The sequence below is a fragment of the Natrix helvetica genome, assembly GCF_964273705.1.
Source record: "Natrix helvetica genome assembly, chromosome: 8".
NCBI lineage: Eukaryota > Metazoa > Chordata > Lepidosauria > Squamata > Natricidae > Natrix > Natrix helvetica.
In genome coordinates this window covers 655,457-672,669 of record NC_138559.1, presented here as the reverse complement: position 1 = coordinate 672,669, position 17,213 = coordinate 655,457, and the positions used below count along the sequence as shown (strand labels likewise).

Genomic DNA, 17,213 nt, shown 5'->3' with positions numbered 1-17,213 from the left:
ATGTCAAAGCTTTGGGGACAGTCCACTAAACAGCTCCCCCCACCCCCCCACCCCGAGAGTAAATTCTAATTCCTCTAGGCTCCGGTCTGTAGGGAAGGCAAAAAGACAACGTGTCCCCCCCCTCCCCCCCAGGTTTACCTTGACTCTAGAATGGATGTGCCCACATCGTTTTCTTGGCAATATCAGCCTTCTGCTCAGGAAATGAGTAAGAAATGCAGTTGACTGAAAAGGTCACACAGCTAGAAGAGTTAATATTTTTATGGAATGCAAGTATCATTTTCTCAGCTGTAAAAAATAGTAATGAAACAAATGAAACCATCTCAGCACAAGCTCCCAATAATTATACACGGCTCTTGAGTGCGGAGACGCTGTCAGTGGAACCTCACTGCTGCTCCCCAGCAACCTTTCTGGCTCTCCTGGTCAAAAGCTCCCAGGAGAGACCCCAGCAAGCCTCCCCTGCTGCCCTTACAGGCAAATGGCCCCTTTGGGGGCTTCGCTCCCAGGAGCCCTGCGGGAAAAAGGTTTCTGCTTCTGGAGGAATAGACAGCAGTTGGCTTCTTATCACAACCCATTAATCCATGTGTCCGACAAGCGCTCCACTCATGCGCTTGTGACGTCCCGGTTAGACTACTGCAACACTCTGTACATGGGGCTCCCCTTGAGATGCACCCGAAGGCTGCAGCTGGTTCAGAATGCGGCCGCGCGGGCAATTTCGGGAGTCTTTAGCTACTCCCACGTAACACCTCTCCTGCACGGGCTACACTGGCTGCCTGTGGCTTTTCAGGTGCGTTTCAAGGTGTTGACCATCATTTTCAAGGCGCTCCATGGCACAGGACCTAGTTATTTGCGGGATCGTATCCTGCCCCATACATCCCTTCGGCCTATCCGCTCACAGAGAGGGACTCCTCCGGGTGCCGTCCACTAGGCTGTGCCAGCGGGCGACGCCTAGGGGAAGAGCCTTCTCTGTGATGGGCCCGACCCTCTGGAATGACCTTCCCCCTGACATTAGAACAACCACGGACCTCCGATCCTTCCGTAAGAAGCTAAAAACCCACCTGTTCCAGCTAGCCAGCCTGGCCTAATTCCAGCCTTCCCACCTCAGTTTTGGTTTTTAAATTTTATGATTGGTTTTATGGGCTAGTTTTTTAATTTTTATAAATTGTACAGGGGTTATTTAATTTAATTTTAATTATGTATATTATTGTCTGGATGGGTTTTTTAAATTTATACCTGTACACCGCCCCGAGTCCCTCCGGGGAGAGGGGGCGGTCTAGAAATCTAATAAAATGAAAATGAATGAAATGAAATATGTAGCATAATTAAAACTATATAAAATTGTAAGCATGGAATATCAGTACCACATATATTGAGAGTGTGGCTGTACACCCCTCCACAAATTAATTTTTAATTTTTAAGTGACAAAAAGGGAAGCCATCTTATTTAAATATATTTAATTGTACATTACCATTAAAAGCAATTATACATTTTATTAATTAATAATCTTTGACCTGGGCCTGCATAGCTTTGGAATTCCATCCCAATAGATAGGCTGGCCCGTATTTCTTCTTCCTCAGCAACTGTGCACCCCAAGTTCAATACCCAGTAAACTCTCATTCTCCAAATAATGTTCTTTGCTTCCTAATCCAGTTATTCTAGATTTGTGATTGGTTTAAAAGAGAGAATAATGTTAAGTTCTCAGCATTACAAGATTGCTCCTACATTGGCCGTTCAAAGAGAAGAGACAAAGATCAAAAGAACGATCCAACAGAAGAGGCCGTTTTGTCCATGCATTTCCATAGCCCTGGAAGAGGCAAATTGTCCACTATTGGGGCCATGCCCAAAGAGCTCCAGGGCAGAATTTTCAGAGCTGAAAGTCAACTTATTGACTAGCAGCAACATGTAATTTCCTTTTTTCCATACAACTTTTTCAATGCCCTTTAATCTAGTGCTAAAAATAAAAAAATAAAATGCAATCATCAAATGAGACGGTTCTAGTCCAACTCCAAAGGCCAAACTTCTAAAGGGTCAGATGGAGGCCCCACCAGGCATCAGGATCAGCCACCAAGAAGCTTCGGCTGCAGGGAAGGAGGCATCTCTATGCTGGCGGAGGCTAGGCGGATAAGACCCCGGAGATTTCATGCTTCCAGCAGAGCTGGATTTTTCTCCTCACATAATCCTGACCCGGAAGACATCCCCCTATTTCCAGCTACGGCCCTCAATGGCCCCAAGGAAGCTGAACCCAGAGCTTGGTTTCTTTCTGGCCAACGCAGAGGCAGGAGTTGGGGTATGTGTGCTGCTTTTCGTGGCCCAATTGTTCTCTTGCTGGGGACCACGGGACGGCCCTTCTGGGAGCTGCTTGGACATCCCTGGGGCCTGAAGAAGCCAGAGTGATGCAGGATGCTACTGCCTGCCCCTTCTCCCTGGGGCATCAGAGGGAAGGAGGGAGGGGCAAATCCAGACAGATACAGGTAGTCCTCACCATATGACAATGGAGCCCAAAATTTCTGTTGCTAAGTGAGACATTGAGTTATTGACCCATTTCTTGAACTTTCGGTGAAGACAGATGCAAAGAATGGATTCAGCAGCTCTGCGTTCTCTCTACTGCCTGTAATACCTGTTGTTGTTGTTGTTGTTATTATTATTATTATTATTATTATTCGATTGTATCACAGCGGCCAGTTGATTCACCGGATTTGGCATTGATTACTAGTCGGGCCCCACCCAGGGGCCTAGGACGTCGTAACGTATTTTCGCAATATACGTGCAGATCCAAGCAGTGCAGCTTTTTGCATTTGACTGATGGTGATTTTGTCAAGTTTTAACCGTTTTAAATGTAATTCCAGTGCTTTTGGAATAGCACCCAGTGTGCCGATTACCACTGGAATTACCACTGCTGGTTTGTGCCATAATCGTTGGATTTCAATTTTTAAGTCCTGGTATTTCGCGACTTTTTCATGTTCCTTCTCCTCAACTCTGCTATCACCTGGTATTGCGATGTCTATGATTGTAACCTTCTTTTTCTCAACCAGTGTGATGTCTGGTGTGTTATGCGCTAGTATTTTGTCTGTTTGTATACGAAAATCCCACAGGATCTTGACCATCTGATTTTCGGTGATTATATTATTATCATTATCATTATCATTATTATTATTATTATTATTGAAATTTGTTGCAAGACTTTGTTCGTTCTGAGCCTCGGCTTTCCTGACTTCATGGTTGCAAGAGTGTGAACCAGATCTCCCCTGACAGCAATGGGCAAGGGCCATGAGGGGGCTGCCCAGGGAAGGCTAATCGCACTGGGACAGCTTCGGGGGAGAAACTGGCACAAGTGGAAGGAGACGGAGCAGCCACTGTGAAGAGGCTGGAGGACTCATGCAGCCCAACTCACCCCATCAGGATGGTGCTAAGTGAGGAGTGCTGATCAAATCACCTACAGTTTATTGAGAGCAAAACGTGTAAATTTACCAAACAAATCAAACAAAGCCAAGTGGGTTTTCCTATGAGAGTCTGGCCCAGGTGTGAAAGTGCCGGTTTGGCGGTGGGGGCTCCTGGGAGAATTTGGGTTGGTTCTGTGATGAAAATTAGCTCTTGTATTGCCCAGAAAGATAAAATTCAATAAATGCTGTAAATCATGTAATTCCCACCCATAGAAGCAGCCCTGGGCATCGGCTCAGTCCTGAAACCAGCAACCAAACCCTGCCGCCCCTGGCTAGTCTACTTCCACTTTGCACAAGGTGGGCGTCTGATTCCAGGCAGCTGAGTAGTAGCCTGGATCTCGATGACCCCCCGTCCCTGGGCCAAGCTCCGAAGGGAAACCTGCCAGCTGAGCTTCCTCTCCTGTGGGAAGCAAAGTCAAAGTGAGAAAGACCCCCCCTTCTTGCCCCCATCTTCTAATCTAGAGCTATTCCCTCCCCTCCCCAGGAAGCTTCCAAAGCTGCAACCTGCAAGGGGGGGTGGGTGGGGTTGTGGAAGGCCCCTTTTTCACATCTACAGGCACATCTGCCACTGCGGCTGCTGTGGATGCTGCCCTGCCAAATGCTCAGGTTCTCCAAGTGACCCCCTTCTAGCATTCATGGAATTAAAAATCAGATTTCCTTTTTGGAAAAATCCCACTCCGAGGGGACCCTGCAGGCTCCCCTGCTCCTCCAATGGAACGGCCATAATTATGACTCAACGGAAGGAGGGCAACGGAAGGACCTCCGGGCGGCGTCTCTCCTTTCAAAAGCAGCTGCAAGCAGAGGCTCTCCATCACTCAGCATGTGTGTTGGTTGCATTCTGGCATCCACTAATGTCTAAAGCTGAAGTATAACCATGGAAACAGAGAAGGGCCTTTCTCTAAGGCACAGGGAGCGCTGGCAGCTGGAACCTATCACGGCAAGGACATATTGCGCAATGCCAACCCTTCCTTCAGGGTGATGTGACACGGGAAAGTCTAAGCGGTCATTTCTGCAGGCAAGACATGAAATGAAGCTACGGAGGCCAAAGAGGAAGGCTGACTAGGCACCTGTGGCCCTTGCAGGCAGGGACTGGGGGAGCAGGGAGAAGGTGGCCTGGATAGGAAGGAGGTGGCAAAATTAGCCCCAGGAGTTTTACGCTCCAGTGGTCAAGCTCTACTGCCAATGGCAGAAAGGTGAGACGCAAATTCCTGGATCTCGCGTTAAGAGGTCTGCTGCAGATCCCTGGCGGCCTCTGTGGTGGTTCTCCTTATGGAATTGTAAGTGCTCCACTGTTCAGCACGAAGCCTGTAGCTCTCCCCTCTCCGAAGCATCAGGGCTGTTGAGCTATTGAAAGGCGGGGAGAAACCTGGAGTACAAAAGCCAAGCCCCCCCCCCGTCCCCCGCCAGTTGCAAGGGAGAAAGGGGTAGCAGCTGTTGATTGGATTCGTAGAGTCTCCTGCTTGAGCAGAGGGCTGGACTAGAAGATCTCCACGGTCCCTTCCAACCCTGTTATCCTGTAATTCTGTCCTATAGCTCAGGCTGAACCTGGGCTACTGAATTAATTGAATAAACTATGCTTCCATTAACCCTGCAACCACCTGCCTATAAGCTCTGGCCATCTCTGCTTCCCCCTTTGAGCTGAAATAGCACAGTCAGCCACTTCCAGCTGGGGAAAAAGTTCCCATTTTTGAGGGCGAAGGTGGCAGGTGAGATTCTGACCGTCCTGCTTCAGATGACAGAGAGAGAAATCCCCTCCCCCTCAGGGGCATCTTCGGCTTCCAGGAAGCAGCGGCCTCCTCCTGAGAAGCCGAGGGGCCCCCTTTCTCCCCCCTGGAAACCAGCAGCCCCCGCCGGAGCCAGGGGAGCCAGGGGAGTCGGGATCGCAGCCGCCGGCCCAGCTGCCCCTCGCGCATCCTGAGCGGCTTCCAAGACAACAACTTGGGATGCGCATCTCCCCTGAGGGCGCCCCCCCTCCGCTGGCCTGGAAGAGAAGCTGCCGAATGGGAAAGGAGCCCGAGGGGCAGGTGGGACCCCCCCCCCGCAGCCCCACCCCGGGGAGGGTGACTCACCAGCCCTGCAAGAAGGCGGCGCCCCCCCCCCCGCACTTCGAAGACAAAAGGAGGAAGCGCCCATTCCGCGCTCTCTCCGGGGGCTGCCGGGGGGGCACAAAGCCTGGGATGGCACTGAGGGGTCTTCAGCCCCCTTTGCCCAGCAAAGACTCCGCTCGGCTGACAAGCCCCGGATCGGGCGGGGCCGCTCTCTGGGAAACTGCAGGGACCCCCAAGCGCCCTCCCCCCCGGAGGGTCCTCTTGCTCCGGCAAGGCCGGGCCGGGCGCGGGTGGGCAGCGGCCGGCTTCTCGGCTTTGTCGCGGGAGGGAGCGGCGCGTCTCAGCCCTCGCAGAGCCCTTTGGGGAGTTTCCGAGTCGCGTCTGCCGGGCAAAGGGAAGGAAGCGGCCGGGGATTCAGCCTCCCCCGACCCCCTCTGCCCCCCAAAAACCTACCGCACATTTGCCGAGATGCCGCTGCGAAAGGGGCGAGGGAGCGGGCGCGCGTGGACCGTCCTGGCAGGTGCCAGCCGCGGCTCAGCCCCTCCTAGGCGGCCGGCGGCCGAGGCGCCTCTCACAGCATCCCGCGCCCGGCTCCGCCTCGCCTCGCTGCCGCAGCCTCCGCCACGCCTCGGCCGGCGCTCCTCTCCCGCGCTGCAGAAAGCCGCCGCCGCCGCCGCCGCCGCCGCCGCCACCTGCACCCGGCTCGGTGCCGCGAGGCCGGCGACGACAAAAGGGCGCCTCCCCGAGCGCCCCCAGGCGGCAGACGGGCCCAACCGCAGGCGGCGCGGCGCCCCCGCCCGACCCCCGCCACGCCCGCCGCTGCACCGCTGCACCGCCGGCCGAGCCGAGCCGCCGCAGAGGGAGGCGGCGACGCCCACAGCCCAGGGGAGCCGCGCGGCCGGAGAGCCAGCGAAGAGAGGCGGCTCGGCCTCGCTTTGACTGCGGCCACGGGGTCACCTGTGCAGGCAGCCCAGCCTCCCCTCGCCCTCACCGGCTGCTGGTCCGCCAAAGCCCCGCCAGGCGCACCTGCTCGGCCTGCGGCTCAAGGCGAGGAGGAGCCCAAGGCGGGGCGGCGGCGGAGGCCGCGCCTTCCCAGCCCGAGGCTCTCGGGGGCTTGGCGCTGCTGCCGGCCGGGGGGCGCCCGTTGCGTTGTCTCGCCAGGGAACGGGCCGGGAGCCCTCCGGGCCGGCCACGCGTGCCGGGCTCGCCAAGACTCGCAGCCGGCTGGGCGAGCGTGGCGGTTCTCGGCACGAGGCAGCCGGGTTGCTCATGCGCCCCGACCCGCCAGGCGGGGGGAAAGCAGCGGCGGGCCCTGCCCGGCTGTGACCCGCAAAAAGCCCGGCTGGCAGGAGGCTGGGGAAGCCTGCGGGCGGTGGAGCGACAGGGGAGTCGACTCGCGGAGCCGCTGAGGCGGGCCGCGGGGCAAAGATTTGGCCGAGGCGGTCAGACCGAGAGGCCGGTGGTATGTGTCCGCCTGGCTGCCTTTCCCTGCCGCTGAGCGGCTTCCGCTTGTACCGCTCGGGTCCCGCTTAGGTGTCGGTCTGGGTCTCTGGGTGCCTCTCCGGCTCTTCCTTCAAGGAGCTGAAATGCTCTTTTTACTCCCTCCTGTAACTCATCTGTTGTTGCTCTCTTGCTATCATAGGTTGTAACTGAAGCATGTATTGAAAATGACAAATGAATAAAATGTCCAAAGTGAAACAAAATCTCAGCTCAAAAGGAAAAAAAATGTGTCTCAGCTGAGAGTAAAAAAAAGTCAGCTTGTTAGTGTAAACAGAAATTACACAAACAGAGGCACCCACACTTGCAATACAATTATTTTCCCTTTCAGCCCCCCCCCCCCCGTTTTTGCTTTGGGGAAGATGGAATTGAGAGTATTACTTCAGAAGCTGATCAATATTTTCCCCTAAATACTCATTCCCTCCTGTTATGAATGTGCAAAGTTTTAGGCTTCCTTCTAAATATATTGTTCCCCTTTCAAAATTCCTTTAGCTTTTCCTAATGTTTACCTTTTAATTTTGGGGGTAAAACATCTTTTGAAAAGATCAATAATGTCAAGAAATAAGAATTCATTCAATTTAAAGTTTCATATTAGTTTAAGTAATCATTTTGAAATACTGCTCTAATATGAATCAGCTTCAAGGTCTTTATTATTTTCCCTTAGGTGGCCAGTAGGTGGCAGTAGCGGCATTTGCATTTAACATTTTCCTTCTGGTCTGCAGGGCTAATAACAGACTTGGAAGGGATCTTGGAGGCCTTCTAGTCCAACCTCCTGCTCAAGCAGAGGACCATTCCGGACATATTCTGGCTGTCTAATCTCTTCTTGGAAAGCCAGTCATGGAGCATCCACAACTTCTGGAGTCTGCAATGTCCTGGATCCATTTCCCCCCTCTTTTTGGAAGTGGGAACCATATCAGCTCTTTTCCAGTTCTCCGGCATTCTCCCCTCCCGTGCTCCAGGAGCGCCTAAAGATGTCATTCAGTGGTTCTGAGATTACATCTGCCAGCTCCTTCAGAACATTTCAGGCGCTATTTAGGTAGCTATTCAATAAAACTTATGGACTGGTTTACTTTTTTTAAATTTCCAGAAAGGAACTCAGGAGACAATTCATTTGCAAATTGGAATTTCTAATAATACACCTGCAACAATCAGAGTGCTCTGCCCAGACAGGCCCTGTTGCAAACGTCTCCTGCTGCTTGTGCACTTCCAGGCGGAACCAGCAGGGAAAGGCAGATGCTTGGAAGCTGGCACCCCAGGGCTTTTCAGCTCTCAGAATCCTCTCTCTCTCTCTGGGCCGGCCTTTGTTCTCCAACGTGGCTGTCCTGGCCACAGTTTCACTCAAGGGGTGGGATTCTACCAGTTCAGATTGGGTGAACCAGTCGCTCTGATTATCAGGTGGGCCCACCCGCCCACCTGCGCTGCTTTGCTACCTTTGCCTTCTCTGCTGACTTGGCCTGGCAGAGCAGAATGCCACGTGACTCAGCTGTGTTGCTCCTCCGAAGAAACCCGGAAGAGAAGATTTCTTCAAACTGCATGCAAATCGCGCAATCACCAAACCGCTTGTTAGACCGAGAGGATCCCAGCACTGATCAGCAGCTCAGAAGAACTAGACATTTCCGGGCTGCCCAATGTTCAGGTGGGAGTAGACAGCCATCTATTTGGGATTCCTGCATTAAATGCCCCCTTCCCAACTCTACAATTTTATTATTTGGAGGGCAATAAAATAATTAGCTTTTGAAGCAAGAGTAAGGGCATTGCATTCTTCAACGCCATCATCGTGTTAGCTTTAGTGGCTAAGGCACCAGGCTAGAAACCTAGGAATTGGGAGTTCTAGACCTGCCTTGTTGACATTCCGTCCTTCCAGGGTCAGTAAAATGGGGACCCAGACTGTTGGAGGCCATATGCTGACTTACTGCTATAAAAGTCAAGTGCTTATTGCATGAAAGCCAACGGGGCGACTCTGAGCCAGTCAAGAGCCAGCAGCTCCTCCTCCTGGCTAACCCGCCTCACAGGGTTGTGTTGAGGGAAATGGGAGGAAGGAGTATTAGGGGTCATTTCCCCCCATTGCTCATGATAAGACCCCCCCGCCCCACCCTGGCAGAAAATAGGCTACTGGGTTAAGCTTTGCTGCCCTAATCACTGACTTGCTGCCAACGGTGGGGTCCTAATTAAGTGAAGCTAGATGTTTGGGTAAACTTTGTTGTCTCCCCAAAATTTAACCAGCCAGTAAACACCAGAGGGAAGCACATGTAGGGACTTTTTAAAGACTTCTTAAAGACTCTTTAGATACGAGGGAATGAACTCGTAGGCATTTCAGTAAATTGAAGGCTTTTCCAGCCTCAGTGAATTTTTTTCAGTGATTCTACAAATATAAAACAAGAATACTTAGTGTGTCTCTTTAATTAACTTTTAAACCAAAGAAGTGCTGATGAAGAAGAAACATAAGAGAGAGGGAAGGAGAAGTGCTCAGTGTGATGAAGAGATCTTCTGTTCATTCATAAATGGGTCTCTGAAAGACAATTTACATATATGGGTTAATCTTTTGGATACGGCTTGCTATCACGCAAAAATTCTGGCCACTTCTACAGAGCAAACTAAAATAAAATATACAAGAGGTAAAACCAGAAAAAAATATGGAATAAAGTTAATTGTTTTATTTTATCTATAAAGGAGGGACCATATAAATAGCAGAACAGATTTTTTTAAAACCACAAAGTTGTCAAAACTATTTGTTTAAATTTGTACTTTAAAAGCCTTGGATTAAAAAGAATCTACAAGGCAAAGAGGAATTTCCCCTACAGCCGGTCTTGGCATCATTAGGAGGGGAGGCAAATAGCACAACTGAGTAACAATGCCCTTGTTCTAATCTCCTGAGGCCACCCGTGGTCATCCTAAGGAGGATATGAAAGAGCTCAGAATGATGGTGCAAAAAGGAACAACCAAATCACTGGGGGGAGGGGGGTTGCCTTAAAGCCCACCAGCACTGGGCCTGGAGTTCAGATGGGAGGCATAAGGCAGCCAATCACAATCATGCCCGTCAAGAGACAGCAAAGGCTGACGGAAGCTCTGCTCCCTTTCTCGCAATCTGGGATCTCAGAATCACCCTAAAAATAGTAAGTTTTCCACACGGCGTGTAGTGAAGCCATGAAATCTGTTCCCAGAGAGGGTTGCAGTCAGGGGGGCTCTCAAAGGCCATGGAGGGAGAGGATGTGGATTGATTCTCTGTGGTGCCAGACGGTGGGACAAGTCACAGGGAAGATACAGCACGGGGGGGGGGCTGTTACTCCCTCGGTCTTTGTCTGGGATGGGCTGAAGATTCGTCCCCTGGTCAGAGGGCTGGTCCTGGCCTTGATGTTGAAGGCCGCAAGAAGAACATGTTCCTCGGATACTGTGGACGGGAAGTGTTCGAAACGGCGAAAGACCTCTCTGAACCAACTCCGCTACAATCAGTCGCTTGGTCGATACGCCAGAAGATGCTGAGGACCCACTATGCCCCCAAGCCATCCAAGCACATTCGCCAACATGAATTTAATATTCGGAACCAAAAGGAAGGCGAATCGATCAACGAGTATGTTGCGGTGCTATGAAAAGCCGCAGTGTACTGCAAGTTCAGAGACCTAGACAAACTTATTCTTGACCGCATTATATGCGGTGTGTGGGACATTAATTTACAGAGGAGGTTACTTGCTAAATCTAACCTCACTCTACAAATTGCCTTGGACAAAGCCAAGGGCGTCCAAATCGGCTGTCAAATCCACTGAAACTCTGCAGCACCAAAGCGCTCGACAAGACACGCGAAAGAGTACACACATACATCGTGAGGCTGCAGAGGCCGAGAGCTCAGAAGGCGAGGAAGATGACAGCTGCCGCATGCGCAGTAGCCGCGCCCAGCCGGCGCACAAATTCAAACCGCGTCTCCCACCTGGCGCTAGCTGTGGAGGAGACCATGCAAGATCGGCTTGCCATTTCCGTGACGCTACCTGCCAGCGCTGCAAGTGAAAGGGGCACATCGCCAAGGTGTGCCGGAGTGAACTCCCTGCTACTACCTGGCAGCCAAGAAGCATACCAAATCGCCAGGAGAGGCCCAACCTAGGGGCCTGGCAGAGACACCATGGCGCTCAGAGGGCGACACGAGTCACCTACCATATCTCAATCGGCCAAGTCCGCACCAGGCGGCCAAAAAACCTGAAGGTCACAGTCCTCATTGAGGACTCTCCATGTGAAATGGAGATCGACACCGGGTCATCACTGACCATCATGCTGTGGTTGACTCTCAAGTAGGCTATCCCTAGCCTGAAGAAACAACACCTATGCACCCCTGACATCCGCCTTCGCGATTACCAGGGGAACTGTCCCCATCGTGGGCCAAAGCACCTTCCGGGTGAAATTCAAGCATTTCAGCGGCCAACTCCCAGTGACGGTGGTCAGTGGCAACCTGCAAAGCCTCCTGGGGTTTGACTGGTTCGAAGCCCTGGGCCTAGAAGTGACAGGTATCAACGCCTTGAAAGAAGGCGCCGAAGCCATCTTTAAGGAGTTCGAGGACGTCTTCGGCACTGGTCTGGGTAAGTATGTGGGGACTCCAATCTCATTTAATTTGGACCCCAACATAGCCCCCATCAGGCTAAAATCCAGGAGAGTACCTTTTGCTCTCCGCCCCAAAATTGATAGGGAAATTTACAAGCTCGTAGGCCAGGGAATCCTAGAGCCGGTTGATCATGCACGCTGGGAGACCCCTATAGTGATACCTGTCAAATCTGACGGGTCTGTCCGCATCGGTGTGGACTACAAATGCACAATGAATAAAGCGTTGCAACAAAGCGCTTACCCTGTACCCATTATACAGCATCTACTACATTCTTTAGGCCCAGGAAAATTTTTCGCTAAATTGGACATAGCGCAGGCATATCAACAATTGCCTGTAGATGGTGCTACGGCAGAAGCCCAAACCATTGTGGCACATGGGTGCATTCAAATGTCACTGCCTGCAATTCGGTGTTAGTATCGCCCCAGAACTGTTCCAAAGCATCATGGAACAGCTTTTGCAGGGGATTCCAGGAGGATTCCAGGAGGGGGTTTAATCCTGTTGGTCGAAGGGTTTGACAGCTCCCTATAAAAGGGCTGCTGTCAGACTCAACCTTCGCTGGATTGTTCTTATTGTTGTAGTTTAATAAAGAGCTGTTGTTGCCTTTAGCCTTATGTGCCTTTCCATTACCCGATCTAACAGGGAGGGAATGGGGATTTTGCAGTATCCTTCCCCTGCCACGCCCACCAAGCCACACCCACAGAACCGGTAGGTAAAAATGTTGAATCTCAGAACTGATGCACCCCCCTAAGAGACATAAATGGAAATAAAGGTGTTAGGGACAGGAAAAGCAACGTACCATCACTGCCCGCTCTCCCCTGCCACCTGTGCCCATTGGGCAAAGATGGACTTAGATGCCCCCCCTGCCACAGCATCAGCAAAGGTCTCAAAGAGAGGCCAGGAATGCCAACTGGCTCCCCTTGGTCTCACCCCATCCTGTGCCAGCCCTGGACTAGGCTTGGGCTTCATTGCCTGGGCTGGTGTGCTGCCTCCTTTGTCACTGAAAGGAAAATGGTTGTGACATTTGCATAGCTGAAATGTCCATTGACGGCTGGGCTGAGCATCTGAAATGAACCTAAGGGGAAAGTCAGCCTGGAAAGAGGGTCTCCTTTTAGTGATCAGAGACTTGAGGATCCCTGAAGGTCCCTCCTCCTCTGCTGCAGTCATGAGAAATGGGGGAGGGGGTGGCTTTCTGGCTGCCCTAGTTGTATTTCAGGAGAACCAGTGATGTCAAGTCCAGGACACTATTGTCAGCTTACAAGGTGTGCCAAGCCGTCTCTAAAAGCAGAGATTAAAATGCACCACTAAAATTAATGGAGCAAAACTAAGTTACTAGTTCTCATGCTCACCTACTTAACAGATCTAATCAATTAACAGGCTGCACCTTTTCCTCTCCTGCTTGGGCAAGGGGTTGGACTAGATGACCTGCAAAGTCCCTTCCAACTCTGCTAATCTGTTACTCTTTGCATACCCATCTAGAGATAAAACACTGGTGGAGCCTTACCAATTATTCACTCTTGTGAAGCTCTACAATCCCCATGTAAGCAGGCAGAACGGTCTCCCCTCAGGTGCCCACGGGGGCCTGCATCATCTGATTGGTCCACACCAGTTCCAGGCCATTCTCGGTCTTGATGTAATAGCCGGGCCGCTGGGATGGGATGGGTCCTGGTAAGCACTTCTCCGAGGGCTCCGCCAGTGGCCCAGGAGGGGGACCGTTGGCAACCTCTTCCCCCTAAGGAAAGCAGGAAGGAGATCACGTGGCTGGAAGGGCCACTCCCGGCTCAAGAGGGAAGAGCCACCAGATGCTCCCTGGAAGCCTCCCAGCGGGGTGGGAAGCTCCAGGGTGCCCTTGGGCCCGTTCCTTTCTCAGCAGCTCGGGGGGGGGGGGAAGGGGGGCTCAGATTTACACACTGGTTGTCCAGCCAGCAGCTCTTTCTCCTGGCTGGCTCCCAAGGTCATTCCTGCACACCATTGCAAGAGGGAAGAGCACCTGACTTTGAGGGCCAAGGCGATGGGCAGAGAAGAGGGCCCGGAGCTGAGAGGAGAGCATGAGTCCGTATCACGAAAAAGGTGCTCTCTCGTTCTCATGAAGCGAAGGAGGGGGAAGTGCATTCAGACTTCCAAGATTCAGGCTTGGTGTGGAAATGCCATTTGAACATTTCACAGAGGGACGCCATTTACTTTGGGAAATGAGACGGTCCCTCCCAACCTCTAAAGCTGTGCAGCCCCAAATGCCATTTCCTCATCTTGGGTGGGCTGTTGCTGATCAGCCCAAGGAGGGTGGAGGAGGAGGAAGAGAGAATTCCAGGTGCAGCCCAGGAGTCCGACAGGGGCAGCGCAATGGGGCATTGCAGGCCAGGGCAATGAGACTAAAGGGGCAGTTTCTTCTCTCATGCCATCACTCTGCTGAACACTGAATTCTCGCAGCTGACAAAATAACAATAGCAATAGCCTTTAGACTTATATGCCACTTCTTAGTGCTTTTACGGCCCTCTCTACACGGTTTATAGAGTCAGCCTCTTGCTCCCAACAATCTGGGTCTCATTTTTGCTTTACCTGACATAATCCAGAAGCAACTTTTGGAATGCCACAGGGGTTATGTCCAGTTTTGGGGTGGAAAGTCACATATTCACAGGGCCTCTTCCCCTTCCTATTAGTCTGTTCTTGGGGGGTGGGAGTTGTTGGAGGGCTGGAGGCTGACCGTGCACACTTTCACTCTGATTTTGCTGCTTGATACTGTTGTGTCATCATGCTTATTTCAAGCTTTTAATCAGCATAAAGTGCCCTTTCAGCTACATTTAAAAAAAATTAAAAGTGCATATATGAAAAAGAGGCTCCATCGCTTGGAATTTGGCAAAAGAGAGTCCTTGCCTATCCCCCAGGGCAGGATCAGGCATGGAGTTCCGTGGATGGTGTCGTCTTAGCAAGACAGCAGTTTCAGGCTTACCTGCAGCCCTCCCGTTTCTTTCAGAATCAAGCGCAACAGGCGAATGTAGTCAGCTGTGGCTTTAAGCATGTCCACCTTACTTGGCTTCCGGTCCTTTGGAATCAACGGGACAATTGATTTCAGCTTGGAAAAGCCACTGTTCAGATTCTTGATCTAAACAAGAGGAAAAGGGTGAGGTGAGGTGATGAGAGTCAGCTGTAGGTCTTGTTGATACGTGTCTGTGTGTGAGGAGAGAAAAATGTGGCCTGTGGCAATTTCCTTAGAAGAGGCAAATAGAATCATTAGCTCTGTAGTTTAAAAGGCAGCTAAGTTTTAAAAACGTGTCAAACATAGTTTTACAAGAGCCTTAAGGATACGTAATGTTGGCTGTCTCTCTTAATGCTTTTGTAACGAAGCATCAGGTCAGGCTGAAGACATATGAGCGTCTCTTTTACATTGTCTTCCCCACAAGTCTTGCTTTGGTTAGAGTCTTGAGCTGAACAGGGTTGGAGAGGGGCTGGTTGGTTCCCACATCATGTTCAGCCAAAAATGCAGTTGGCTTGGTATTCCATGATCACCACCATGACAGTAAAAAAAAAAAGTGGTTGTGTGAATCTATCCAATTACATCTTATTGGATAAATCACAAACAAACCATGATCAAACAAGAACTGTTTATCGCCCCTTTCTCATGAGAACTGATAAACGCAGCTCTTCCAGAAAAGCCTGGGCTGACCCCAAGCCCCCCCAAGGGGTCTAATTCCATTTCCCCCACTAGCTCCCATCACCTCCACCATGGCAAAAAGTCCATCCTCATGACTGTTGCAACCTTTAATTAAAATGATTCATTTGTAAAATATTTGAACCATGTAAAAATAATATTAAACCCTTTAGGCATCAACATAAATATTCCCCATGAAAAAAAACTTTAACAAATAAAAATAATGAGAAAAGTTTTATTTTTTGGAAACATTTTCACTATCTGGCAAATGGTTTTGATTTGGAGAGGGTCTTGGGGGCCAACTTTAAGAAAGACTTCTCCAAGCCTCCAGGGGGACCATCTCCTCCCAGCTCTTGGGAATTAAGAGCTTGGGGGAAAACTGTACCCACCTTGTGCAAATGCAATGCCTGTTTTTGGAGGCATAATGAAGAAATCATTTATTGAGGAACTTTCAGAGGATGGACAATCCAGGCATTCATGGTGCTTTTTGAAGAACCCCCCCCCCCCTGCAATTACACATGTGCCCATCTCCCTCCCACCACACAGTTTCTGCCTTCGTTGGGCCCACAGTTGCCAGATGCACACCAGTATTTGGAGAAGGCAACCCTTACCATTGGGGGCAAGTATGGAAGAGGCCAGGTTGGGGAGTGCTGGGACACATGGCAAGATTGCATCTGCTTTCTGCCTGCCTAGACAACCCACAGCCCCACCAACCAGTTGCAAGCAGAGAGCAGAGTCAGCGTCCTGAGGCCTTGCCCAGAGCCTCTTCTTGGGAGGAAGGTGGGCCAGGGGAGCCAGTGGGGTCCTTCCCCACACCTGCTTACCCTCTCTCGCTCTTTGGCATTAGCTGCCCGTCTCCGGCCCAGGACCTGCTCTCGGTTCTCAGTGGAGTAATAGTAGCCCGATGGCTTCCTCTTCATCCGTGTAATGGGAGCCATGAAAGGCAGGGGGCCAAACTGCTTGCTTAGGATCTCGCCCAGGGCTTCAGCTGGAGGGGCCAGGAAGAGGCGAGGCAGCTGCTGGGAGTCCTCGCCAGAGGCTTCCTCCGCCATGCTGGCCCTATATTGCAAAGCAGAGCCCTTCATCATGGGAGGCAGGCACAGGTGGGGGGGAAAGGGCTCCCAGCTGCGGCTGCCTTGGGCTTCTTAAGGGGGAAGGGAGGGGGCCAAGTGGCCTGCAAGCTCCCCAGCAGAGGCCATTCCCAGAGAGTTGGGCCTTTAAGGCTCCTCTGGACTTAGTTTCACCTTGGAGCCTTGGGAGGCTGCAGCCCCTCCCTGCATCCATCACAATTATCTTGGCTGAGCTGAAGCCGCCCCCCCACAGCCCCCCCTCGAGGTCAGCAGCCTGGCTAATGGCTCGCCAGGTGTTTGGCCTCCAGCCAATGAGAGGAGCAAAGTGAGTGTGTGCTGAGGATAAATCCAGCGCAGTCAGAAAAGTCCCAATGGGGCAGCTAACACTGTTTGGACCATAATCCACAGCCTGTTTGGCCAGCTGGATTTCCCAGTGAGGCCCCTGTGGCCCCTGGGCCATTTGGTCCCATCAGAGCCGCTGATCCCTGGGTCTTTCTGCTGCTTTCCCCACAGGTGGCTTCTCTCTCTCTGGAAGGCCTCAGGGGAAACTTTCCCTTGAAGCCAGCAGGAGGGCAGAGGCTTCAGGGGGGTCAGAGTCTGGGGGTGGTCAGTGGCATCAGCCCCACTGGCTGGAGGGCTCGTGGTCCTAGTTGGCAAGGGGCAGGGGGGGGCAAGGGGCAGGGGGGGCTGCTGTGGGGAGCAGATTCTTCTTCCCGAGGGAGGGAGCTGGGGAGGCTGTGTGTGTGTGCCAGGATTCTCCCTCTGGAGAGGAAGAGGCTCTTGAGGCCCCTGGGCTCCCCCTCCCCCCCCGCCAGGCCCAGCTGCTGCTGGATTGGCCTGCAGGTGCCATGGGGGGAGGGGAGAGGGGCAAGGCATAAGGACAATTGTGGGAGCCACTAGATACTCCCACATAACACCTTTGATGCGCGGGCT

General features: G+C 51.9%; 2 protein-coding genes across 4 annotated transcripts in view; both read right to left on the bottom strand.

Annotated features, from left to right (window-relative positions):
• ADD2 (adducin 2) overlaps window positions 1-6,197 on the bottom strand; it is a 42,162-nt gene extending 35,965 nt beyond the window's left edge. The window contains exon 1 of one of the 3 annotated variants that reach the window (XM_081961248.1): window positions 5,939-6,197. The gene's annotated coding sequence lies outside the window, so the exon portion shown is untranslated. Of the gene's footprint in view, window positions 1-5,506; window positions 5,751-5,938 lie in introns of those variants that run through there. The other 2 variants (XM_081961246.1, XM_081961247.1) reach the window with 2 other exon arrangements.
• Window positions 6,198-9,364: 3,167 nt separating this feature from the next.
• On the bottom strand, window positions 9,365-16,345 carry FIGLA (folliculogenesis specific bHLH transcription factor). The gene is made up of 4 exons (XM_081960496.1): window positions 16,035-16,345; window positions 14,512-14,664; window positions 13,069-13,296; window positions 9,365-9,491 (listed from the first exon to the last, which is right to left on the bottom strand). Exons 1-3 carry the CDS (start codon window positions 16,296-16,298, stop codon window positions 13,129-13,131), a joined length of 585 nt encoding a protein of 194 aa, XP_081816622.1. The 5' UTR covers window positions 16,299-16,345; the 3' UTR covers window positions 9,365-9,491; window positions 13,069-13,128.
• Between the last annotated feature and the right edge of the window lie 868 nt (window positions 16,346-17,213).

Coding starts and splice junctions, on each gene's coding strand:
- FIGLA (XM_081960496.1), bottom strand. CDS start 16,298: ATGATGAAGGGCTCTGCTTTGCAATATAGGGCCAGCATGGCGGAGGAA. Junction 14,665..16,034: donor ATGCCAAAGAGCGAGAGAGG/GTAAGCAGGTGT, acceptor CCTCTTGTTTAG/ATCAAGAATCTGAACAGTGG. Junction 13,297..14,511: donor AAGAAACGGGAGGGCTGCAG/GTAAGCCTGAAA, acceptor TGCTTTCCTTAG/GGGGAAGAGGTTGCCAACGG.